Raw genomic sequence first — 18886 nt, forward strand, 5'->3', positions numbered from 1 at the left:
TTTTAAAACCAATGAGTATATAATAACAATTAATAATTTATTCTATTCAAATATACAACTGTATACATACACATTTGCATACTTGTATAATGAGTCATCTGAATTTGTGTAATGTACTATTTGTTTGTACATATTTGTACAATATTTATACTGCATTCACTTTGAATTCATAATGGCTATAACACGTGGTAAAGATTTCTTAACAGAATATTGGTTTGACATATTATTGCGAATTGTCTTAGTGGGATTATTTATGTAAGTTAAATTTAGTCTACCATAGCAATATAGCGGATATACATATAAATGTACTACTTTTTTATATGAACAGTGAATTAGAAAATGCAGAACCATTTACTAGGAAAATTCATGAAGATGAATTGTGGTTGTATAAAAATCCAAGGACTGAATCATATGTTCCAACCACCATATTATGGGTAATATATTCCATATGAAACAACATTATTATACATATTTTGAAATTACAGTTATATTTTATATAAATTAATTTATATATTTATTTTTAGCCTCTGGTTTTTATAATGCCTGCTATAGTAATCTTATTTGTCTTTTTGGTTTACAAGGATAAAACTGACATTTATCAAGCAGTATTATCTGTAACTTTAGCATTAGGATTTAATGGTGTCATTACAGATATTATAAAACTTGTTGTTGGTAAGAATTGTGAAATGTTGATTCTGTTTTGGAAGTATCATTATTCTTATAGATAATACCTTTTGCTAGGTCGCCCCAGACCAGATTTCTTTTGGAGATGCTTTCCTGATGGACAAACAAATCCAGATTTTAAATGTAATGGAAATCCAGTTCTTATAAAAGATGGAAAGAAATCATTTCCAAGTGGTCATTCCTCATGTATGTTAAAAGATAAAGTATAAACTATCAAGTTATATAAATTATATAGAAAACCTTAAATTTTATTGAAAAATCTATTTATCTTTCAGTTGCATTTGCAAGTTTTGGTTTCATTGCGCTGTATATAGCTGGTAAATTACATACATTTAGTTTAATGGGTAAAGGACAATCATGGAAATTATGTGCATTTGTATTACCAATTTGTATTGCTCTCTTAATTGCATTGAGTAGAACTTGTGATTATCATCATCACTGGCAAGGTAAGCATATTTATTTATTGCATCAATAAATAAATATTTTAATTTCAAAAATATTAGACGTGGTTGCAGGCTCAATAATAGGATACATTTTGGCATATATGTGTTATAGACACTATTATCCACCATTAGATTCACAGGTATGCCATAAACCATATGCTGCCCTTACTCATCAAATTCAGTTGGAAAATGTAAGAAACAAAAATGAACAAATCAAATGGATTTAATACATAAGAGAATCCAAAGTATTAAAATTATTAAAATAATTTAAATCACATAATAATTCCATGATTTAATTTTTTACTTGTTGATTTTTCTCTTTTATGAGTTATTTATAAATACGATAAGTAATATAAATATATACATTTATATTGTAAATATACACCTTGTATTATTTAAAAATTTCAATTTAATCAATAAAAAAGGACTTGTTCTAATGGAAATGAGGTTTATTTAAAACAGTTCGAAATATTGTTTTTGAAATATGCGCGGGTACAACAGAGATGGATATATTGTTCATATACGCCATTTTGGAAATTTTGCGTATGGTGCGCCATCAAGTTGATTTTAAGTTAAACAGAAGCAGTGATGAAGTCGGTGGTGTAAAATGGTGTTAGTGCTTCTCGCGAGCTTCTTATCTTGATGGTTGGCCGTGCATATATCTTGATGAATTTTGGAATTCATTTGGATATTTCGTACGTTTCTGAAGAAGATTAACATTAAATTTCTCATATTGTTCACGCATAGGATTTTAATACACATTTTCCATATAAATTAATCGTTATATCAGGTTTCTTGGATTTGTGAAGTGACATAGTTATTTACGAGCTGTTGTGTTGGTGAAATGTTGTTTCAACTTCCTGTACATGGCGAAGACTCATGAGCGTCGTCAGTCGTGTTGAATAGTCAAACGCTAGTGTTCAAAAGGTGTTTTATCCTTTTTACAAGAACTTTTTCCAGCTAAATTGATCCAGTTGTATCATCTGAATCAATTATATTGTGCCAGTTGTGTGTGAAAATGATGAACATGGAAACGGATGAGATTATCGAAGACACAAACACGAATCTTCAGGTACGCAACACATAGTAGTATTTTTGACCTGAAACCTACCGCCATCTTATGTTTCCTTATGATGGAGAAATTCACTAATATTTTATGATCGACCGTTATTTTCTGCAAAGCTTATATCTGTTAATATGCACTTCCCAAAGAAAATTATTAATTGTAGAAATATCTTATGTATACGAGAGGTTATAGAATACAATTGTGTGCTGTCATATATGATCGTGGTCATTTCTCTAAACTCTTTTATATCAAGATATTTATGTACATCTAATGACAGTTACCTTATTATCTTGACGGAAATTAAGATTGCATCACTTTTAATTTCTTTTATTTGATCAAATCAATACTAGTATATATTATGTTATATGCAGAATATTACAAATATTTAGATTTGATTAGAATCACAGGTATATCTTAAACAATATGACTCGAAATATTTATATATTCTTACAAGAATCATAACAAAGTATAAATTATACTTACTATGCCATCGCATGATTATTATTAAATTTTTACTATAAATATTTCAATATTTATTCGTATATTCGATTCATATTACTACTTTTGTTTGAACATACCTTTTCTTAAATTTTTTATTTTTGTAAATTTTTAACATAAAGTAAGAATATTTACAGTATAAAATGTAATGATTTTATTTTCAGATTGCTAGAAAATCGTAATATTAACTTGTTATTTACTAATTTATTTTTTAATTTGTTACGTTATTGTACAGTTGCTACATATATTTGATCGAAAAATTATTAGTTAGTTACTATTGAACTAGCATAAACTTGACCGGACACGATTGTCTTCGTTGTCAGAACAAAGGATAGATCGTTTAAACATAATCCAAGCTTTGCAGAGTGGAAACAATTTACTACATGATCAATGTTTTAACTCCCTTTTTACCTTTTCTCTTTTGTTTCTCCTCTTTTACAATCGTTACTTTTTTTAGCTCCCCTTTTTAAATTTTGTGCTAAGTTGCATTACACTCATCGTAACAGTATTATAAATAATTGAGTAGAATCTACAGTTTAATTCCCTTAAATTTATTTTTTTATACGAGTTTACGAATCGTTATAAAAATTAATGATTAATCTTTATTGTCCATTTTTGTCGTTTAATGTTACAGTGATATTGATTTATACGTACAATTGGATATGAGCCAAAACTGTCCAGGAATGAATAATTTGCACTTTTTTATTTTCAACTGCTGGAGTAATTTAAAAAAAATTTGTTGCTTTAGAATTTGTACAGGGATCATATAGAAATTCTGTTTGATACGCGTTATTTGTTACAATAATGATTAATTATCTTCAAGATAAAATATAGAATGATTAGTTTGTAGACAATACAAAGATATAACGATCTATCCGTGTATTGTGTTTAACTTAAACTATACACGTGTATTTCGAGGAGACCGCCAGAGAGAAAGAGGAATCGATTACAATCCTTGCGTCAGATCTTGTGAATTTATGTAGTATCGTTTTTATCAATATATCTTTTATTCTGTATATAGATACAAATATAAGGCTGTATACAAATGTATATATATACAAAAATATATAATTTTTTCCTACATATTTCACATTTACATAATCTTTAATAGAGTTTATATTGATAGAAAAAAACATATGTGACTATATTTGTATTATAATTAGAGTTATATCTATCAATATCTTATTAAAGTATGTCTGCCGTTGGCCGATGTAAATGAACTTTATATTGTGTTGTCAAGTTATAAGTACGTGACTTGCCGAAAAAAAGTATTGCTCTTCTATTTAGTGCTAGTGACTCATCATTCCGGTTTCAGTCGTTACTACATTACCATGCGCATTTTTAATTTTCTTTATCGTTTTATTTATATCCAAATGTGTATAAAAAAAATAAAAGGTAATAACTACTTAAGAATAACGAGAAAGTGATGCATCACGATTATCAATTTGCGATCTTTATAAAATTTTATAAACTCAAAGAGACGTGAATTTTTATACATTTTATTCTAGAAACTTATTGTTCTTAGAACTTTCCTTTGTTTTATATTTATGGAGACAAAAAAGTGTTCTGAAATTTAATGCCGTAAGTATTCATAATCAAGGACGACAGGAAATTTCGAAACGTTCCCGTGGTTCATTGTTACATGCTTCGAAATGTACATTATTTTTCATGGGTTTTTTCCACTAATAAACTTTATGTTTCTATTGATAGATGCGTCTCACTTTCACGTTTAAGAATATTTTTCTAATCATATGTGCATACACGTAAATCTGTATCATGCATCGATTTCAACATGCCTATGATATTTATTATTGATAAACGATAAAAAACAAAGCACTAAAAACCACAAGGTATACGAACATCTTTTCCCACAATTCGTTCTTGATTGTCTTTTATTTATAATCTGGCGCATATGCGAATGCCAGTGATAATAAGTTAGATAGTATTTCGAAGAACTACCGACCAATATGATTTGCTGTTATCGATATCAGAATATTATTTTTTCATCCTATATACGACCGTATTAATCTGTAAAAACCAATAAAGAATGCTTTATCAGCATTCCAGTACATGTAGGTGGTATTAGTATTAATTTCTTTATGAAAATTTTAAATTTATTATAATATTTGTATTATACATTTACTTGGAAGTTTTCGCGTTTTGCGTGACTACTTGCTAAAATGGAGAGAACACGTAAGGGGTACGAAGACAAAGAGATACAAAGAGCATAGATTCGACACGAGTTCGCGATCCCGTTATACTGGAACACCGTACTGAGAAACATTTTCAGATGATCGAGGTGTACTCCTCGGTCGCCAGGACTCTTCAATGTTGCTATGCTACCTTTTACAGTCGAGTGATCATGAGATCTCAAATCGAAGAATCATACTATGCACAATACACACATGTATATATATGTATATGATATGATATGTATATCATATACATATCTAGTATGATATATATATATATATATATATACACTATATATATACTACATATATATATATATATATATATATATATATATATATAATCATAACATATATATATATAATCATACATTTTATAGAGTTTCGTGTGTTGATCTTCATAAAAAGACACATTGATGGATGTTTTATTTTTATCATTGAAGAAATGCGAAAAATCAAACTTGAGTTTCTGGTGAATGATATTACGGGAATACATCATCTTGAGGCATCTAAAAATAACTTAAAATTGCAAATTCTTTTTATAAGTAATTAAAAAGTGAAAAATTCAGATTTTTGTGGATGATACAAATTCAATGTTTAATTTTAGTTTGTAATTTTTTTTTAAGAAATCTGTTGCAAAATGGTGGTTATTTGTCATATTCGAGACCTCTTCTTCTGCTAGAACGTCGATGGCTACCCATCACTTCGGGGGAAACAAGAACATTTAAAATAAAAAATAATAAAAATAAATTTTTAAATTTTTTCAGTCAGCTATTGATTCATATTGTTTTGAATTATATTTTCTTGTGAGAGACAAAAGATTGCCTTGATTATCTTATTTCTTTTGCTTTGTGAAACTATTTTGCATGACAGGATTTGCCTATTCATCTCTGTAACTTCATCAGGAGCTTTAATTTTGATAAATCGTTTTAGCACAATATTTTATGTGCTTAAACTTTACTATTGCCATTACGATGTTGCAAACGTGTTTCAATCGTTTGAATTTTGAAGTATAAATGTTTAACTTCTATTGCGAAATATTTAATAAGATATGCGTTTATTATGAGTTTTCGCTTCCAGAAGTAAATGGCAAGCGCTAACAAGTAGGCCGTACACGAAATATTGGATTAGTGCAGGTCACGGTCCGTTGATGCAATTTTCTTTATACAAATCGTTCGCTAATACGAATTAAGTAGCAAGTTATTTTCTTTTCTCCTCGTTTCTTCTAATTATAAATTTTATTACAAATTTCAAATATTGCAATTAATTTTTTAAATAAAAAAAATAACAGTATTACTGTTTTGTATTTTGCTACAAATAATTGTGTATTTAGTTAATAATTTTTAAATATTTTATTTGCGATTTTATTTTAAAGCATGATCATCAATAAATTATATTTATAGACAGTACCATGATTCAAAAAGGACAAATTGCATGTTTGAACGTCAATTTCTGTGAGCGTTTAATATTGTTTTGTATAGTATAGTCTATCTGAGGTCAAGAACCTGATACCACACTCTATCTTAAAATACATGTGTCACCTAATAGTTTTGCTGCTGTTTTATATAATACTTATAACTATTACGATTTAATTGTATTATGTATTAAACAGTTTTTAAATATACAATAAAAAATATATCTGAGTATCTTTATATGCATCCCTTAAAGTATATAATATTTACAGTATAATTGATCAAGGTATATCATTGCATTCTTATCAAATCTGAATTAAATTTAAATAAAATAATGTTTTAAAAGTATATTTTTTCAATTAGGAAAATCTTTATAATGTGTACAATTTTTATAATGTTTTTACAGTATCCAATAACAATACTTTATGATCCTACTCGCAAGAAAGAACTGCCATCTGGGGTATCTGCGCAATATAGGCAAGAAAAGGAAACTTGTATGAAACTCTTTGAGAAGTGGAGTGAACCCGAACAAGTTAACTTTGTTGAACAATTGTTGACAAGAATGTGCCACTATCAGCATGGTCACATCAATGCATATCTGAAACCAATGTTGCAGAGAGATTTTATTTCTCTACTACCAAGTGAGTATTTCTGTCGAGATATTTTTATTTAAATGTTGGAATATATATATATATATATAAATTAGATCTTTTATAACTTATATTTCGGTTATCAGAAAAAGGATTGGACCATGTGGCAGAAAGTATTCTTTCCTATCTAGATGCTGATTCATTAATTGCTGCTGAATTAGTATGTAAAGAATGGCTCAGAGTAATTAGTGAAGGAATGCTTTGGAAGAAATTAATTGAATGTAAAGTTCGGACTGATTCAATATGGAGAGGTCTTGCAGAAAGGAGAGGATGGTTAGTTAATACATTCTATGAAATCTCATTCTGTGGTATCTGTTTATTTATTAATGTTTTTAGGATTCAGTATTTGTTCAAGCCAAGGCCGGGGGAAAGCCACCCAAATCACAATTTCTATAGATCTCTTTATCCCAAAATAGTTAAAGATATTGATAGTATAGATAACAATTGGAGAATGGGAAGATTTAATCTTCAACGAATAAATTGTAGAAGTGAAAATTCAAAAGGTGTTTACTGTTTACAATATGATGACCAAAAAATTGTCTCTGGTCTTAGAGACAATACAATTAAAATCTGGGACAGAAGTACACTACAGTGCATTAAAGTCTTAACAGGACACACTGGTTCTGTTTTATGTTTACAGTATGATGACAAAGCAATAATATCTGGTTCCTCTGATAGCACTGTAAGAGTTTGGGATGCTAATACTGGAGAAATGGTTAATACATTGATACACCATTGTGAGGCAGTTCTACATCTCAGATTTAATAATGGCATGATGGTCACTTGTTCAAAGGTCAATAAACTTTTTATATATTTAGCTTATATTTTAATACATCATTTTTTTATGTTAAATTAATATATTTTTATATCTCATAAATTGTAAAAAATAACTATTTGTTAATTGTATTTAGGATCGTTCAATTGCTGTATGGGATATGACATCACAAACGGAAATTGCATTAAGAAGGGTATTAGTGGGGCATAGGGCAGCAGTAAATGTTGTTGATTTTGATGAAAAATATATCGTTTCTGCTAGTGGTGATAGGACTATTAAAGTATGGAAAACATCTACTTGCGAATTTGTGCGAACATTAAATGGACATAAACGGGGTATAGCGTGTTTGCAATATAAGGACTGCTTAGTAGTTAGTGGTAGCAGTGATAATACAATCAGATTATGGGATATTGAATGTGGTGCGTGCTTACGCGTCCTAGAAGGACATGACGAATTGGTCAGATGTATTAGATTTGATAGCAAGCATATAGTTAGTGGAGCTTATGATGGGTGAGTAAAAAATTTTTTAAATTGTATGTTGTATTGTCTTTTACAGTATTACAATAACATGTTTATTGCTTTATGTTATAGAAAAATTAAAGTATGGGATTTGGTGGCTGCACTAGATCCACGTGCTCTAACTAACTCGCTTTGTATACGTACATTAGTGGTGAGATATTTTACATACTTTATTTTATTCTGTTCTATAAAAAGGCTTCAATAGTAATAAGTTATATCTGCAATATAGGAACACACAGGTCGTGTATTTCGTCTTCAGTTCGATGAGTTCCAGATAGTATCGTCGTCGCACGATGATACAATATTAATATGGGATTTTCTCAATTTTAATCCATCAAATGGATCTGTATCATCCTGTGGGCCTGCAGCAATAAATGCATCAGGTGTGAATCAATCTGATACTAGATCTCCATCTCGTAAGTACGATGAGAAAGATCTTTGTTCCATGTACTTGATATTTTCTAACGTTATGAATTATTTTTATAGCATTTGAGTGACGCATCCCTATGAATATTCCTTCATTGTGATATAATTGTAAGTTTAATATACTGTTTAAGATAGAAGATAAACTCATATATGCTTATAAATTTGCGTTCCTTTCTTTTTCGTAATTATAAAATATTTGTTGCTTGTTACTATACTTTCTAGAGATATGTTATATTCGTATGTTTGTTTCAGACAAGTGATTAGTGAGTGAGTTCAATGTGTTCACGGTAGTGTACGCAGGAAATGAAGAATCAGTGTCCAGTGTGAACAGCGCCTAGAAAAAAAAAGAAAATCTCAGCAAAACACGGTCATTGATTTTGGTTTATTATTTGCTGTGAAAAGCAAAAGAAATTCTCTCAATAATAGGATATATATGGGGTGACAGATAAAACTACGAATTAATTTATATGCGCTTGACGCACTGCGTTTAGTAACGAACAGTATAATTAAAAATCACATAAATACATCCCATGGATGTAAACAATTGTTTGCTTTGGCCATATTTGGAATTCTTCTACGCTCTATGACATGATAGAAGTTGACCACTTTCCTACTACTATGAAAAAAAGACTTACGATACGTAAAGGAAATGAAAACGTTTTTAGGCTGGATACACTTAATAAGATGGTAGCTGTATTATAGTAAATTAATAATTTCTTTTTTTTTAATGTAATTAATTTATAGTAAGGAGATTGTAAAATGCCGTTTGATTGGAGTACTTATCTGGTGTGAATGTGGACATTCAAGTCTTGATATGTGGAAGGATTATTATAACTATCATATTTCATTACCTTTTAAATCTAGCTAATGTGAATTACTATACCCATGTTTAGTATTATAAATGTACAGCCGTTAATCGAAGACATAGTAGTTTCCATGGACATTAATTTTATGAAATTTATATTATATAATGAAAAGTAAATGGAAAGCTAATAACCTCTGCACAGTCATTGATATAAAATACCATTTGCATTTAAAATATAAAGTTTCATTATACCGAGATGTAAATATTGATTCATAAAAAAGCAATATAGTGACTCTGAGGTAATCTTAGCTGCTGTGAAGAAATTATTGTGTTTTGACTAATGATCTCGGATCATATGTTTCAACTTTTGTTTAAGCTACATCACATTTTCAATTATAAGTTATAAGTGTGCTCTGAACAATATTATATGAGTTAAAATATAATTGTCATTTTCGAGATTTTATAAATGCTATCAACGACATTATTTTTATTCCTATGGTAGTAGTAGCACTAAGAAAAATATGTTTACTTATTGATATATTGAATAATAGAATAAAAATGATATCTTCTCAAATTTTTCACGAAATAGTAATATATATAAATATATATACATATATATTTCAGTAAATATTGCGACAGTAATTCGATATTTTGACCACATTGAAAAATTCAAAGCCAAGCTTACAAATATGTAATCCTTGATATTGATTTCAATACATATATTTTAAATTTTATACAACATAGATTTTGCATGAGAATTAAATTGTGAATATGTGCTTAAAAAAAGAAAAAAGAAAAGAATTAAATATTACAGATAAAATATGTCAAGTTACTTGACTTTTGCATTACATAAGTAACAGATAGTATATTTAGTAGTACTTGTACATTATTCTAATATTATACAAATTTTTACATTAAAAGTAAAACATATTATGCAAAATTATGAACTGCATGTAGTCAAATCGGGTACAAAGAATTGTGATTTTTAAGCTAGAATGGTGGCATGAAAAATTTTCTATAACTTTGTGGTATGTATATATGGGACTCCAGTGCAAACATTACTTTTGTAGTATGCAGCATGTTCTCAATTCATAAAATTTAATGAAAAACATAGAGCACAATAGAGAAAAATAGTGTAGCTGTGACAGTTATTAAGATAATCTCTTTATAAGCACATACTTCATTATATTGCAGCTATCTAAATACGTACATATATAGGTAGTATTAATTATATATTGCTGTTTCTTGGATTCCACTTTGGAATGTAAAAATATAAGTATATATATTTTTTATTTAGATTGGGGTCTTAAAATACTTTGGTGAATCCAATATGTAAAATTTCTTTATACAAAAAATTGTTTATTTCATAGTAATTATGATAATTATTTAAAGATAGAAAATACAAAACCCTGAGATATTTCATTTCTAAAAGTTTCGTAAAGAGCGACAATGTGTCTTATACATAATTTAGTTTTGATCATAACGTGAATGTTACATTTGTTCAAAATAATATTATGACAAGAAGTATCTTTAAGAAAACATTGTGATGTTTATTGTTAATATTAACATAAAGTTTCATGTATGAAATTAATTACACAAGAATAATATGAAGGCTGTGGAAAAGCTATACTTGAAATACAATACCTATGCAAGAAGATGCAATTTTAATGGAAACAATATCCATCACTATCCCTTAAATTTAACATATTTTCGTCAAAATCAGATTGTGATTAATAGAAAATTTATTTTGAAATGTCATATTTTTTATAAACATAGTGAAGCTGTAATCTTTTTGAATTTAAATGTACAAAATTTACTGGAAAAATATGTACTATGCTAGTATTAATGATCAAAGCTATTATATACTGATAAAATTAATATTTGCATTACAAATTTAGGTAACATTTTCAATATTTATGGTCGATCTGTTACCTGCATTTAATTATTTTCCGTTAAAACTAACTAGTATTTCACAATACAGTTCCTGATAAATTTTGTCAGATTATTATGACTTACATTATTCCAGATTTGAATACATTATATATATATAATATTACAAGATTTTAACAGCACGAAACAGTAACAGCACGAAATAACGCATCACTTTACAATAACTCGCTTTACAGAGATAAAATTTTACAAAATTTTGTGAACATTTAGAAATTACTTTGGCAAGAAAAGGCCCCAATCTGAATATTATATTTTCATTTTATTATTTATGCATTATATATCGTCATAACACAATGCTACATAGTATACAAAAATTAGATGCATAGTCAATCATAAATCATCATTAAGTCACTTTTTATCCAATCCCAATTGTTTCTTATTTCATGTCATTATACTATTGCAAAAAACTCAAACTAAAACAAAAAATATATAACACAATTATCAAATTATTTATGTATAATTTTGTTACAAAAGGAACAACGATATCTATTTTATTATATATCTTTCTATTATTTGAAATATTGGAAAGTTGTTCAAAAAATTATTTAGTTTCAAGGAGTGCATTGTCTCATTTAATATGTTTCATGTTTTGTCATTTTTAATTTTATAATAATTCTTGCAAATTGTAAATTTTTATTTTTGTAATGAACGTTTTATAAAAATTATTCAAAAAATTATTTATGAGATACATATATCCAAAAAATAAAACACTAGAAATCTTTTATAACTACATATTAAAAAGCTCCATAAAATTATTGTTTATCACAGCATCTTTCATTTGAAAAAATATACGCTTGTATTTTGTTTTTCATCGAAAATTTTGTTTAGATTTCGCGCGAAATAACTACAAATTGTTGACTTTTTATCCTACTTTTTTTTTTATTATACCGAAGAATACTATACTGTTTATTATAAAATTTTATTCTTTATTATTTTATACAATATAAATACATTATAAATATCAAATTTTTATTGTTTATAATAAATACTAGACAAAGATAATGATCAACGACAGAACTAATTACCAAAGTAGTTTCTTCGATTGAATTACGAAACATAATTAAATATATTCTAACGTAATATAATCGGTAATTTATTTGTAATTTCTACAATGAAAATAGTGAAGATTTGGCTTAATTTTTCTTCCATCTTTGTAAGGTAGGCGGGTATGAATTTTGTTTCTTTTGTTAATAAAGGTGGCGTTGTTGATGCTTCCGATGTAGGAAAACGTCGCTTCTACATAACATGTTGTGGCAGTCGAGTTTAAAGCATGTGATCCTGCCTTCATTGTAGATAATACAAAGCTGCGAAAATGGCGGACGAACAGGTGAGTTACCTATCAAAATAACGTGCAAACCTCAACCAAAAAAGTGGAGTTATTTATGATGAAGTGATTTCAAAAATCGTGTGGTAAGCCAGCCGGTGGTAAATCTGTTGCAAGTTATGTGGTGTCGACGTGTGTCCCAAACATTTTGCTGCTGGGAAACTTAAGTATTTCTTGGAAGCTACGTTGTTTGTTGCCGGACCATAGTGATAATTTTATCGCACTGTCAATAAAAATGCAATCATAAATTAATAGATTTTCCCGCTTTAGCTTTATTGACATCTTGTTGTACGAACAAAATCATGTAGCCGATATGTAAAACTTTAACCTTGTTTTCGTAAATACTATTTTGTGTAGATATAGTTCTGAAGTTTCAAAAGATAATTAATGGATGAGAATATCATCTAAATCTTGAATTTTAAGTTTGAATATTATTATTTAAGAGAAATTTTGTTTGTTTACATCGTAATGATATCAAACTATTATTTGAAATTACTTACAAAAATATGGCATAACCTATCCACTTTAATTTTATAACATAAACTAAGATGTTTTTTCTGTTACTTTATACTTAGCTCGTACTGTTTATCTCACGTTAGTTATAAATGTCTTTTTTATTAATCATAATCTTTTGATTAAATAAAAAATAATATGAAAATACGTTAGTATACGTTTGTAATTTTTTTAAGCAAGTGGCGGTTTGGAATTCCGATAATTAATATGTGCTGTACATTTATAAAATTTAAATAAATGTGTAACCTCTAAAATGCCTAAAAGTTAAAAACACTAATTATCACATTGATTTTATAATATAGAATAAAACTGTGATTGTTATAATCCTATCTAATTTCTATTTATGTATTTAAAAAGTGAAAATATCTATAGGTTTATAATTATTATATTTACTTGTATTGTTTTAGTTCTAAAAAATGTTAATAGATAATAATTAGTTTAATATTTTTATGCATCTTTTTAAAATTTTAATTTGATACATTTTTTAAAATACTAATCATGTTTGTTGATATTAATAATAAAAATATATTATAAATAAATTACATGATTTTAAAGTATTGCCTATTTGTTATAATGTATTTGAGAAATATTTAAATGACAGTTTTTATATATCCAAAATAAGTGATTAAATTTATTAAAGAACTTGGGAAGTAAAATAATATTTTTGAAGTATATAAAATAAAAATAACTACACAGAAATATTGTTTATTTGGGATGAATTATATCATTAAGAATGGATCACATACAGGAAGTACGGCAGCTGGAGTTGCTATGCAAGCAGTTGTATGAATCACAAGATTCTACACATCGTGCAGAGGCTGAAAAAGCACTTGTTGCTTTTCAAAATACTCCTGATACGCTTACAAAGTGTCAGCTTCTACTTGATCGAGGAGATTCTCCATATGCTCAATTATTGGCAGCCACTACCTTGACAAAATTGGCTTCCCGTTCATCAGGACTTAGTTTACGACAGAGGCTTGACATACGTAAGTCTATTTATTCTATCATAAAGCAACGCAATTAAACATACTTGGGTCTAATATCTATAATTTTATTTTAGGAAATTATATTCTCAATTATTTAGCAACTCAGCCAAAGTTACCAAACTTTGTAATACAAGCTCTGGTTACACTGTTTGCCAGGATATCAAAGTTTGGGTGGTTTGATATTGATAAAGAAAGAAATGTGGTCAGTGATGTAACAAAGTTTCTTCAGGTTAGTTATTATCTTCTTTGTTCCAAAATGTTTATTTTTCATAATTATACCATATTTTGATATAATATACAGGGATCGGTAGAACACTGTATGATAGGAGTCCAATTACTTTCTCAACTAACGTGTGAAATGAATCAAGTGTCGGATGCAGATGCAACCAGATCTATTACAAAACATAGAAAAATTGCTAGCCACTTCAGAGATACACAACTTTTTGAAATATTTAGGTTATCGTATACTTTATTAAGTACAGCTCGAGAAAATTGTAAAAACTTAAATTTTAATGATGAAGCACAGGTATATATCTTGCTACTTTTTTCTGTATTTGTAATAATATCCTAAATTAATATTATTATTATTGTTTTGTTTTTTTTAGCATGGTTTGATCAGACAACTTTTAAAACTAGCACAAAATTGTTTGACATTTGACTTTATTGGGACTTCAACAGATGAAAGTTCTGATGATCTTAGTACAGTACAAATTCCGACCTGTTGGAGACCTGTATTTTTGGACTTTACATCACTGAAACTTTTCTTTGATTTATATCATAGTTTACCTAACTCACTGTCATCTTTGGCTCTTTCATGTTTGGTCCAAATAGCATCTGTTAGAAGGAGTTTATTTTCAAATCCAGAAAGGGCACAATTTTTAACACACTTAGTTAGCGGTATAAAACACATACTACAAAACCCTCAAGGTCTCAGTGATCCTGAAAATTACCATGAATTTTGTAGACTATTATCAAGGCTAAAGAGCAATTTTCAGCTTGGGGAGTTGGTCTTAGTCAAAGACTACCCAGAAGCTATACAATTAATTGCAAAATTTACAATCCAAAGTTTACAGATGTGGCAGTTTGCACCAAACAGTTTACATTATTTACTAACATTGTGGCAAAGAATGGTATCATCCATGCCATATGTAAAAGCAGGTGATCCACACCTGTTAAATACATATACTCCAGAAATTGTAAATGCATATATTACTTCAAGACTTGAATCAGTTGCAATAGTAGTTAGAGAGGGTTTAGAAGACCCACTTGATGATTTAGGAATAGTTCATCAGCAATTGGAGCAAATATCTGTAATTGTAAGGTGTGAATATCAAAAGACATGTACTTTGTTAGTACAACTTTTTGATCAGGCTGCTAGGACATACCAAGAATTAATGACACAAACAGCATCTCCAACACAACGAATGGATATCACTATACAAGAGGGTCAACTCACTTGGCTTGTATATATCATAGGTAAGTAAATTTGTAAATCATATAGAAAAGTAAACATGTTTAATAGTGAATTATTACATTGATATTTAAAAAATAGGTGGTGTTATTGGCGGAAAAGTAACATTTAACAGCAATGAAGAGTATGATGCAATGGATGGTGAATTAGTTTGCAGAGTACTCCAATTGATGAATTTGACTGATTCAAGACTTGCACAAGGTGGCTGTGAGAAATTGGAATTAGCAATGTTGAGCTTCTTTGAACAATTTCGTAAAGTATATGTAGGTGATCAAGTTCAAAAAAATTCTAAAGTATATAGAAGACTGTCAGATGTTTTAGGAGTTAATGACGAATCCATGGTACTTGGTATTCTTATCCGGAAAATGTAAGTAGGAAGTTACTTTCAGGAATATTATTTATACTATTTCAAGATTTATGATCTTAATTTTGCATTTACAGAATAACAAATTTGAAGTATTGGGGTCGTAGTAAACAAATTATTTCAAAAACATTACAATTATTAAATGATTTATCTGTAGGATATAGTTGTGTCCGTAAACTTGTAAAATTAGAGGAAGTACAATTTATGCTCAATAATCACACGGTGTGTATATATAAAAATATGTAAAATTTACTTACAAAAAATTAAGAATAAAATTGTATATATTCTTTTTTTTTTACTAACAGAGAGAGCATTTTCCATTTTTGGGAAATAATGTTGCTGTAACAGAAATGCGTTGTAGATCAATGTTTTACACATCCTTGGGAAGATTATTGATGGTAGATCTAGGAGAAGATGAGGAAAGGTTTCATACATTTATGTTACCTTTAACAAGTATGAAAAGCTTTTTTGTATCCAAAATTGTACTACATACTTATTTAATATTTACACTTACGTTTTCCACCTATAGATGCATTTGAAAGTCTAGGACAGTTAATTGGGCCAGCTGACCCTTCACTTTTTACAGCAGAAGAAGCAAAAAAGGCATTGATTGGTTTAGCAAGAGATTTAAGAGGTTTAGCTTATGCATTCAACACAAAAACATCCTATATGATGCTCTTTGATTGGATGTATCCTTTTTTTAAATATAATTTGATAAATGATTAAGAGTCATTAATAATAATTTGCCTTAATTTTTGATAAATGTAAAGTACCTTAATTTACACATAGTTATCCTAATTATACACCGATTTTATTACATGCTGTGGAATTGTGGCATTATGAGCCACAAGTTACTACACCCGTCCTAAAATTATTTGCTGAATTAGTACAAAATAGGAGTCAACGATTACAGTTTGATGCATCTTCTCCAAATGGAATTTTATTATTTCGTGAAGCTAGTAAAGTAATATGTAGTTATGGTAATCGTATATTAAACGTTGAAGTTCCAAAGGATCAAATATACCCCTTAAAGCTTAAAGGAATAAGTATATGCTTCAGTATGTTAAAAGCAGCTTTATGTGGAAGTTACGTAAATTTTGGTGTGTTCAGATTATATGGTGACGAGGCATTGGATAATGCACTCAACACATTTGTAAAATTACTTCTTAGTATACCACAAAGTGATTTATTGGTATGCATCAATTAACTTATGTTCATATTCAAAAGATGTAAAGATAGATATTTTACAACTTAATATTGTTGTTTTTTTTTTTAGGATTATCCGAAATTATCTACAACATATTTTGTGTTACTTGAGTGTTTAGCTCAAGATCACATGGTGTTCCTTTCTACTTTGGAACCGAGAGTATTCTTATACATTCTATCAAGCATCAGTGAAGGGCTTACAGCACTAGGTGCGCAAAAAGACTACTATACAGGTCTGTGCGGCTGATTCTATTTTATTATCATTCTCTTATCCTCTATGCCATGCCACAGGATTATAAGACCCAAATCATTTAAAATTCCTTTTTTATAAGAAAAATGTTTGTTAAATATTTTATATTCTATTTCAGTAAAATATTAGTAAATTATGAATAATTACTTATAATTGAAGTATAGTAGAGATTTCAATCGCAATTAAACAAAATTTAATAGTATATATATCAGATTTGTTTTTAATGAAAAAATATATATATACATAAGTAATCTTGTATCATGCATGTTCGAATTCTTATTTGGCGATATTAATACAATTTTATGATTTTAAATATGAAGCATAAAAAAATCGGGAGAAATATTAGTTAATAAGAATGTTTAATTTTGTTTATGTTTATTTGCTTTTTGCATTGTTGCTTGGAATGTAAACCTGCATTTAGGTATATTAGTTACTGCTATAGTTTCGAAATTACAGAAACAAATGTATGCTGAGTAATATTTATGCATATAAGGAGAATGATTGAATCATCATAATCATATAGGCAATGAGAGGATTGGAGTTTGTAGAATCTAGACCCTAATTGCTATTGTTCTATTGCCTTTTTCTTTTTCTTCCTTTTTCAAATTTTTATTCCTATTTTTAATGTTGTATTAAACAACTTATGAATTCTTCATTTCTTTAAAATTAAATTACATAGCACAGATAGGGTCTAGCACACATAGTCAGCCGCACAGCTGGCATGCTACTAAAATATATTACTATTCATAGTCATAAGTTAAGTTACTAATTTACTAATCTTTATGTGTTGTTTTTACATTTTATGCTTTGTTTTCCATTCAATATATAACATGCAAAATTATGAACAACGAACAAATACTTCAAATATGAATGATTATTGTTTGTTCATTTACTTTTTCAAAATTGATAAAAATTATGTTTTGATTCAATAAGTCATCATTTATAATGACAGATTCTTTTAACTCTTTTTATATATAAGTAAAATTGTGTTTTGATAAATTAACTAGCCAACATAATAAGTGAACAAATAATTTTACAGAATTTACATTATTTTCAAGGTAGGTTTCTATATTAAATTCCACGATAGACACAGATTATATTTATATATTTTTTATATTATTATTCTTTTAATGGTTACTTTTATTTAACAGTTCCTATTTTACTTCAGATAAATATAAAATATGAAATATAAATAACAAAACTTCATTGCAGATACAATGGTCTGTACTGGTTGTTGCGCAACACTTGATCATATTGTGACTTACATATTTAAACAATTATATCAAAAAGGTATTTATCTCATGTATCTACTACTATTTACTAGTATTTAGCTTATGTATCTACATTAATAT

At 28.1% G+C, this 18886-nt stretch overlaps 3 protein-coding genes across 6 annotated transcripts in view; all 3 read left to right on the top strand.

Annotated features, from left to right (window-relative positions):
- Positions 1–121: 121 nt before the first annotated feature.
- On the top strand, positions 122–1507 carry LOC117164395 (phospholipid phosphatase 5). 2 transcript variants are annotated; one of them, XM_033347408.2, is made up of 6 exons: positions 122–255; positions 329–434; positions 525–672; positions 742–870; positions 960–1130; positions 1188–1507. In XM_033347408.2, the coding sequence occupies exons 1-6, from the start codon at positions 173–175 to the stop codon at positions 1352–1354; spliced, it is 804 nt and encodes a 267-aa protein (XP_033203299.1). In that variant the 5' UTR covers positions 122–172; the 3' UTR covers positions 1355–1507. The 2 variants fall into 2 exon arrangements, with proteins under 2 accessions (XP_033203299.1, XP_033203301.1); XM_033347410.2 differs by having other exon boundaries at positions 1200–1507.
- A 553-nt stretch (positions 1508–2060) lies between these two features.
- On the top strand, positions 2061–11125 carry slmb (beta-transducin repeat containing E3 ubiquitin protein ligase slmb). 2 transcript variants are annotated; one of them, XM_033347398.2, is made up of 9 exons: positions 2061–2199; positions 6702–6936; positions 7032–7218; positions 7282–7738; positions 7857–8230; positions 8312–8390; positions 8469–8655; positions 8726–8773; positions 8918–11125. In XM_033347398.2, exons 1-8 carry the CDS (start codon positions 2146–2148, stop codon positions 8734–8736), a joined length of 1584 nt encoding a protein of 527 aa, XP_033203289.1. In that variant the 5' UTR covers positions 2061–2145; the 3' UTR covers positions 8737–8773; positions 8918–11125. The 2 variants fall into 2 exon arrangements, with proteins under 2 accessions (XP_033203289.1, XP_033203290.1); XM_033347399.2 differs by having other exon boundaries at positions 8469–8622.
- A 1383-nt stretch (positions 11126–12508) lies between these two features.
- Positions 12509–18886, top strand: part of Ranbp16 (Ran-binding protein 16) — an 11255-nt gene continuing 4877 nt past the window's right edge. Inside the window, exons 1-12 of one of the 2 annotated variants that reach the window (XM_033347385.2) lie at positions 12509–12747; positions 14006–14243; positions 14318–14472; positions 14545–14769; positions 14849–15719; positions 15796–16081; positions 16156–16300; positions 16384–16531; positions 16608–16767; positions 16868–17270; positions 17355–17517; positions 18747–18824. In XM_033347385.2, coding sequence (XP_033203276.1) covers positions 12733–12747; positions 14006–14243; positions 14318–14472; positions 14545–14769; positions 14849–15719; positions 15796–16081; positions 16156–16300; positions 16384–16531; positions 16608–16767; positions 16868–17270; positions 17355–17517; positions 18747–18824 — 2887 coding nt within the window. In that variant the 5' untranslated portion in view covers positions 12509–12732. The remainder of the gene's footprint in view (positions 12748–14005; positions 14244–14317; positions 14473–14544; positions 14770–14848; positions 15720–15795; positions 16082–16155; positions 16301–16383; positions 16532–16607; positions 16768–16867; positions 17271–17354; positions 17518–18746; positions 18825–18886) is intronic. The other variant, XM_033347386.2, reaches the window with a different exon arrangement.

The sequence above is a fragment of the Bombus vancouverensis genome, chromosome 15 (assembly GCF_051014615.1).
Source record: "Bombus vancouverensis nearcticus chromosome 15, iyBomVanc1_principal, whole genome shotgun sequence".
Taxonomy (NCBI): Eukaryota; Metazoa; Arthropoda; class Insecta; order Hymenoptera; family Apidae; genus Bombus; species Bombus vancouverensis.

Bases quoted from the DNA above. Each gene is read 5' to 3' on its own strand.
- slmb (XM_033347398.2), top strand. From the start codon at position 2,146: ATGATGAACATGGAAACGGATGAGATTATCGAAGACACAAACACGAAT. The intron at 7,219-7,281 runs GTTAGTTAATAC...TAATGTTTTTAG, and splicing joins CTTGCAGAAAGGAGAGGATG to GATTCAGTATTTGTTCAAGC. The intron at 8,391-8,468 runs GTGAGATATTTT...TCTGCAATATAG, and splicing joins TTTGTATACGTACATTAGTG to GAACACACAGGTCGTGTATT.
- LOC117164395 (XM_033347408.2), top strand. From the start codon at position 173: ATGGCTATAACACGTGGTAAAGATTTCTTAACAGAATATTGGTTTGAC. The intron at 256-328 runs GTAAGTTAAATT...TTATATGAACAG, and splicing joins GTCTTAGTGGGATTATTTAT to TGAATTAGAAAATGCAGAAC. The intron at 673-741 runs GTAAGAATTGTG...ACCTTTTGCTAG, and splicing joins TATTATAAAACTTGTTGTTG to GTCGCCCCAGACCAGATTTC.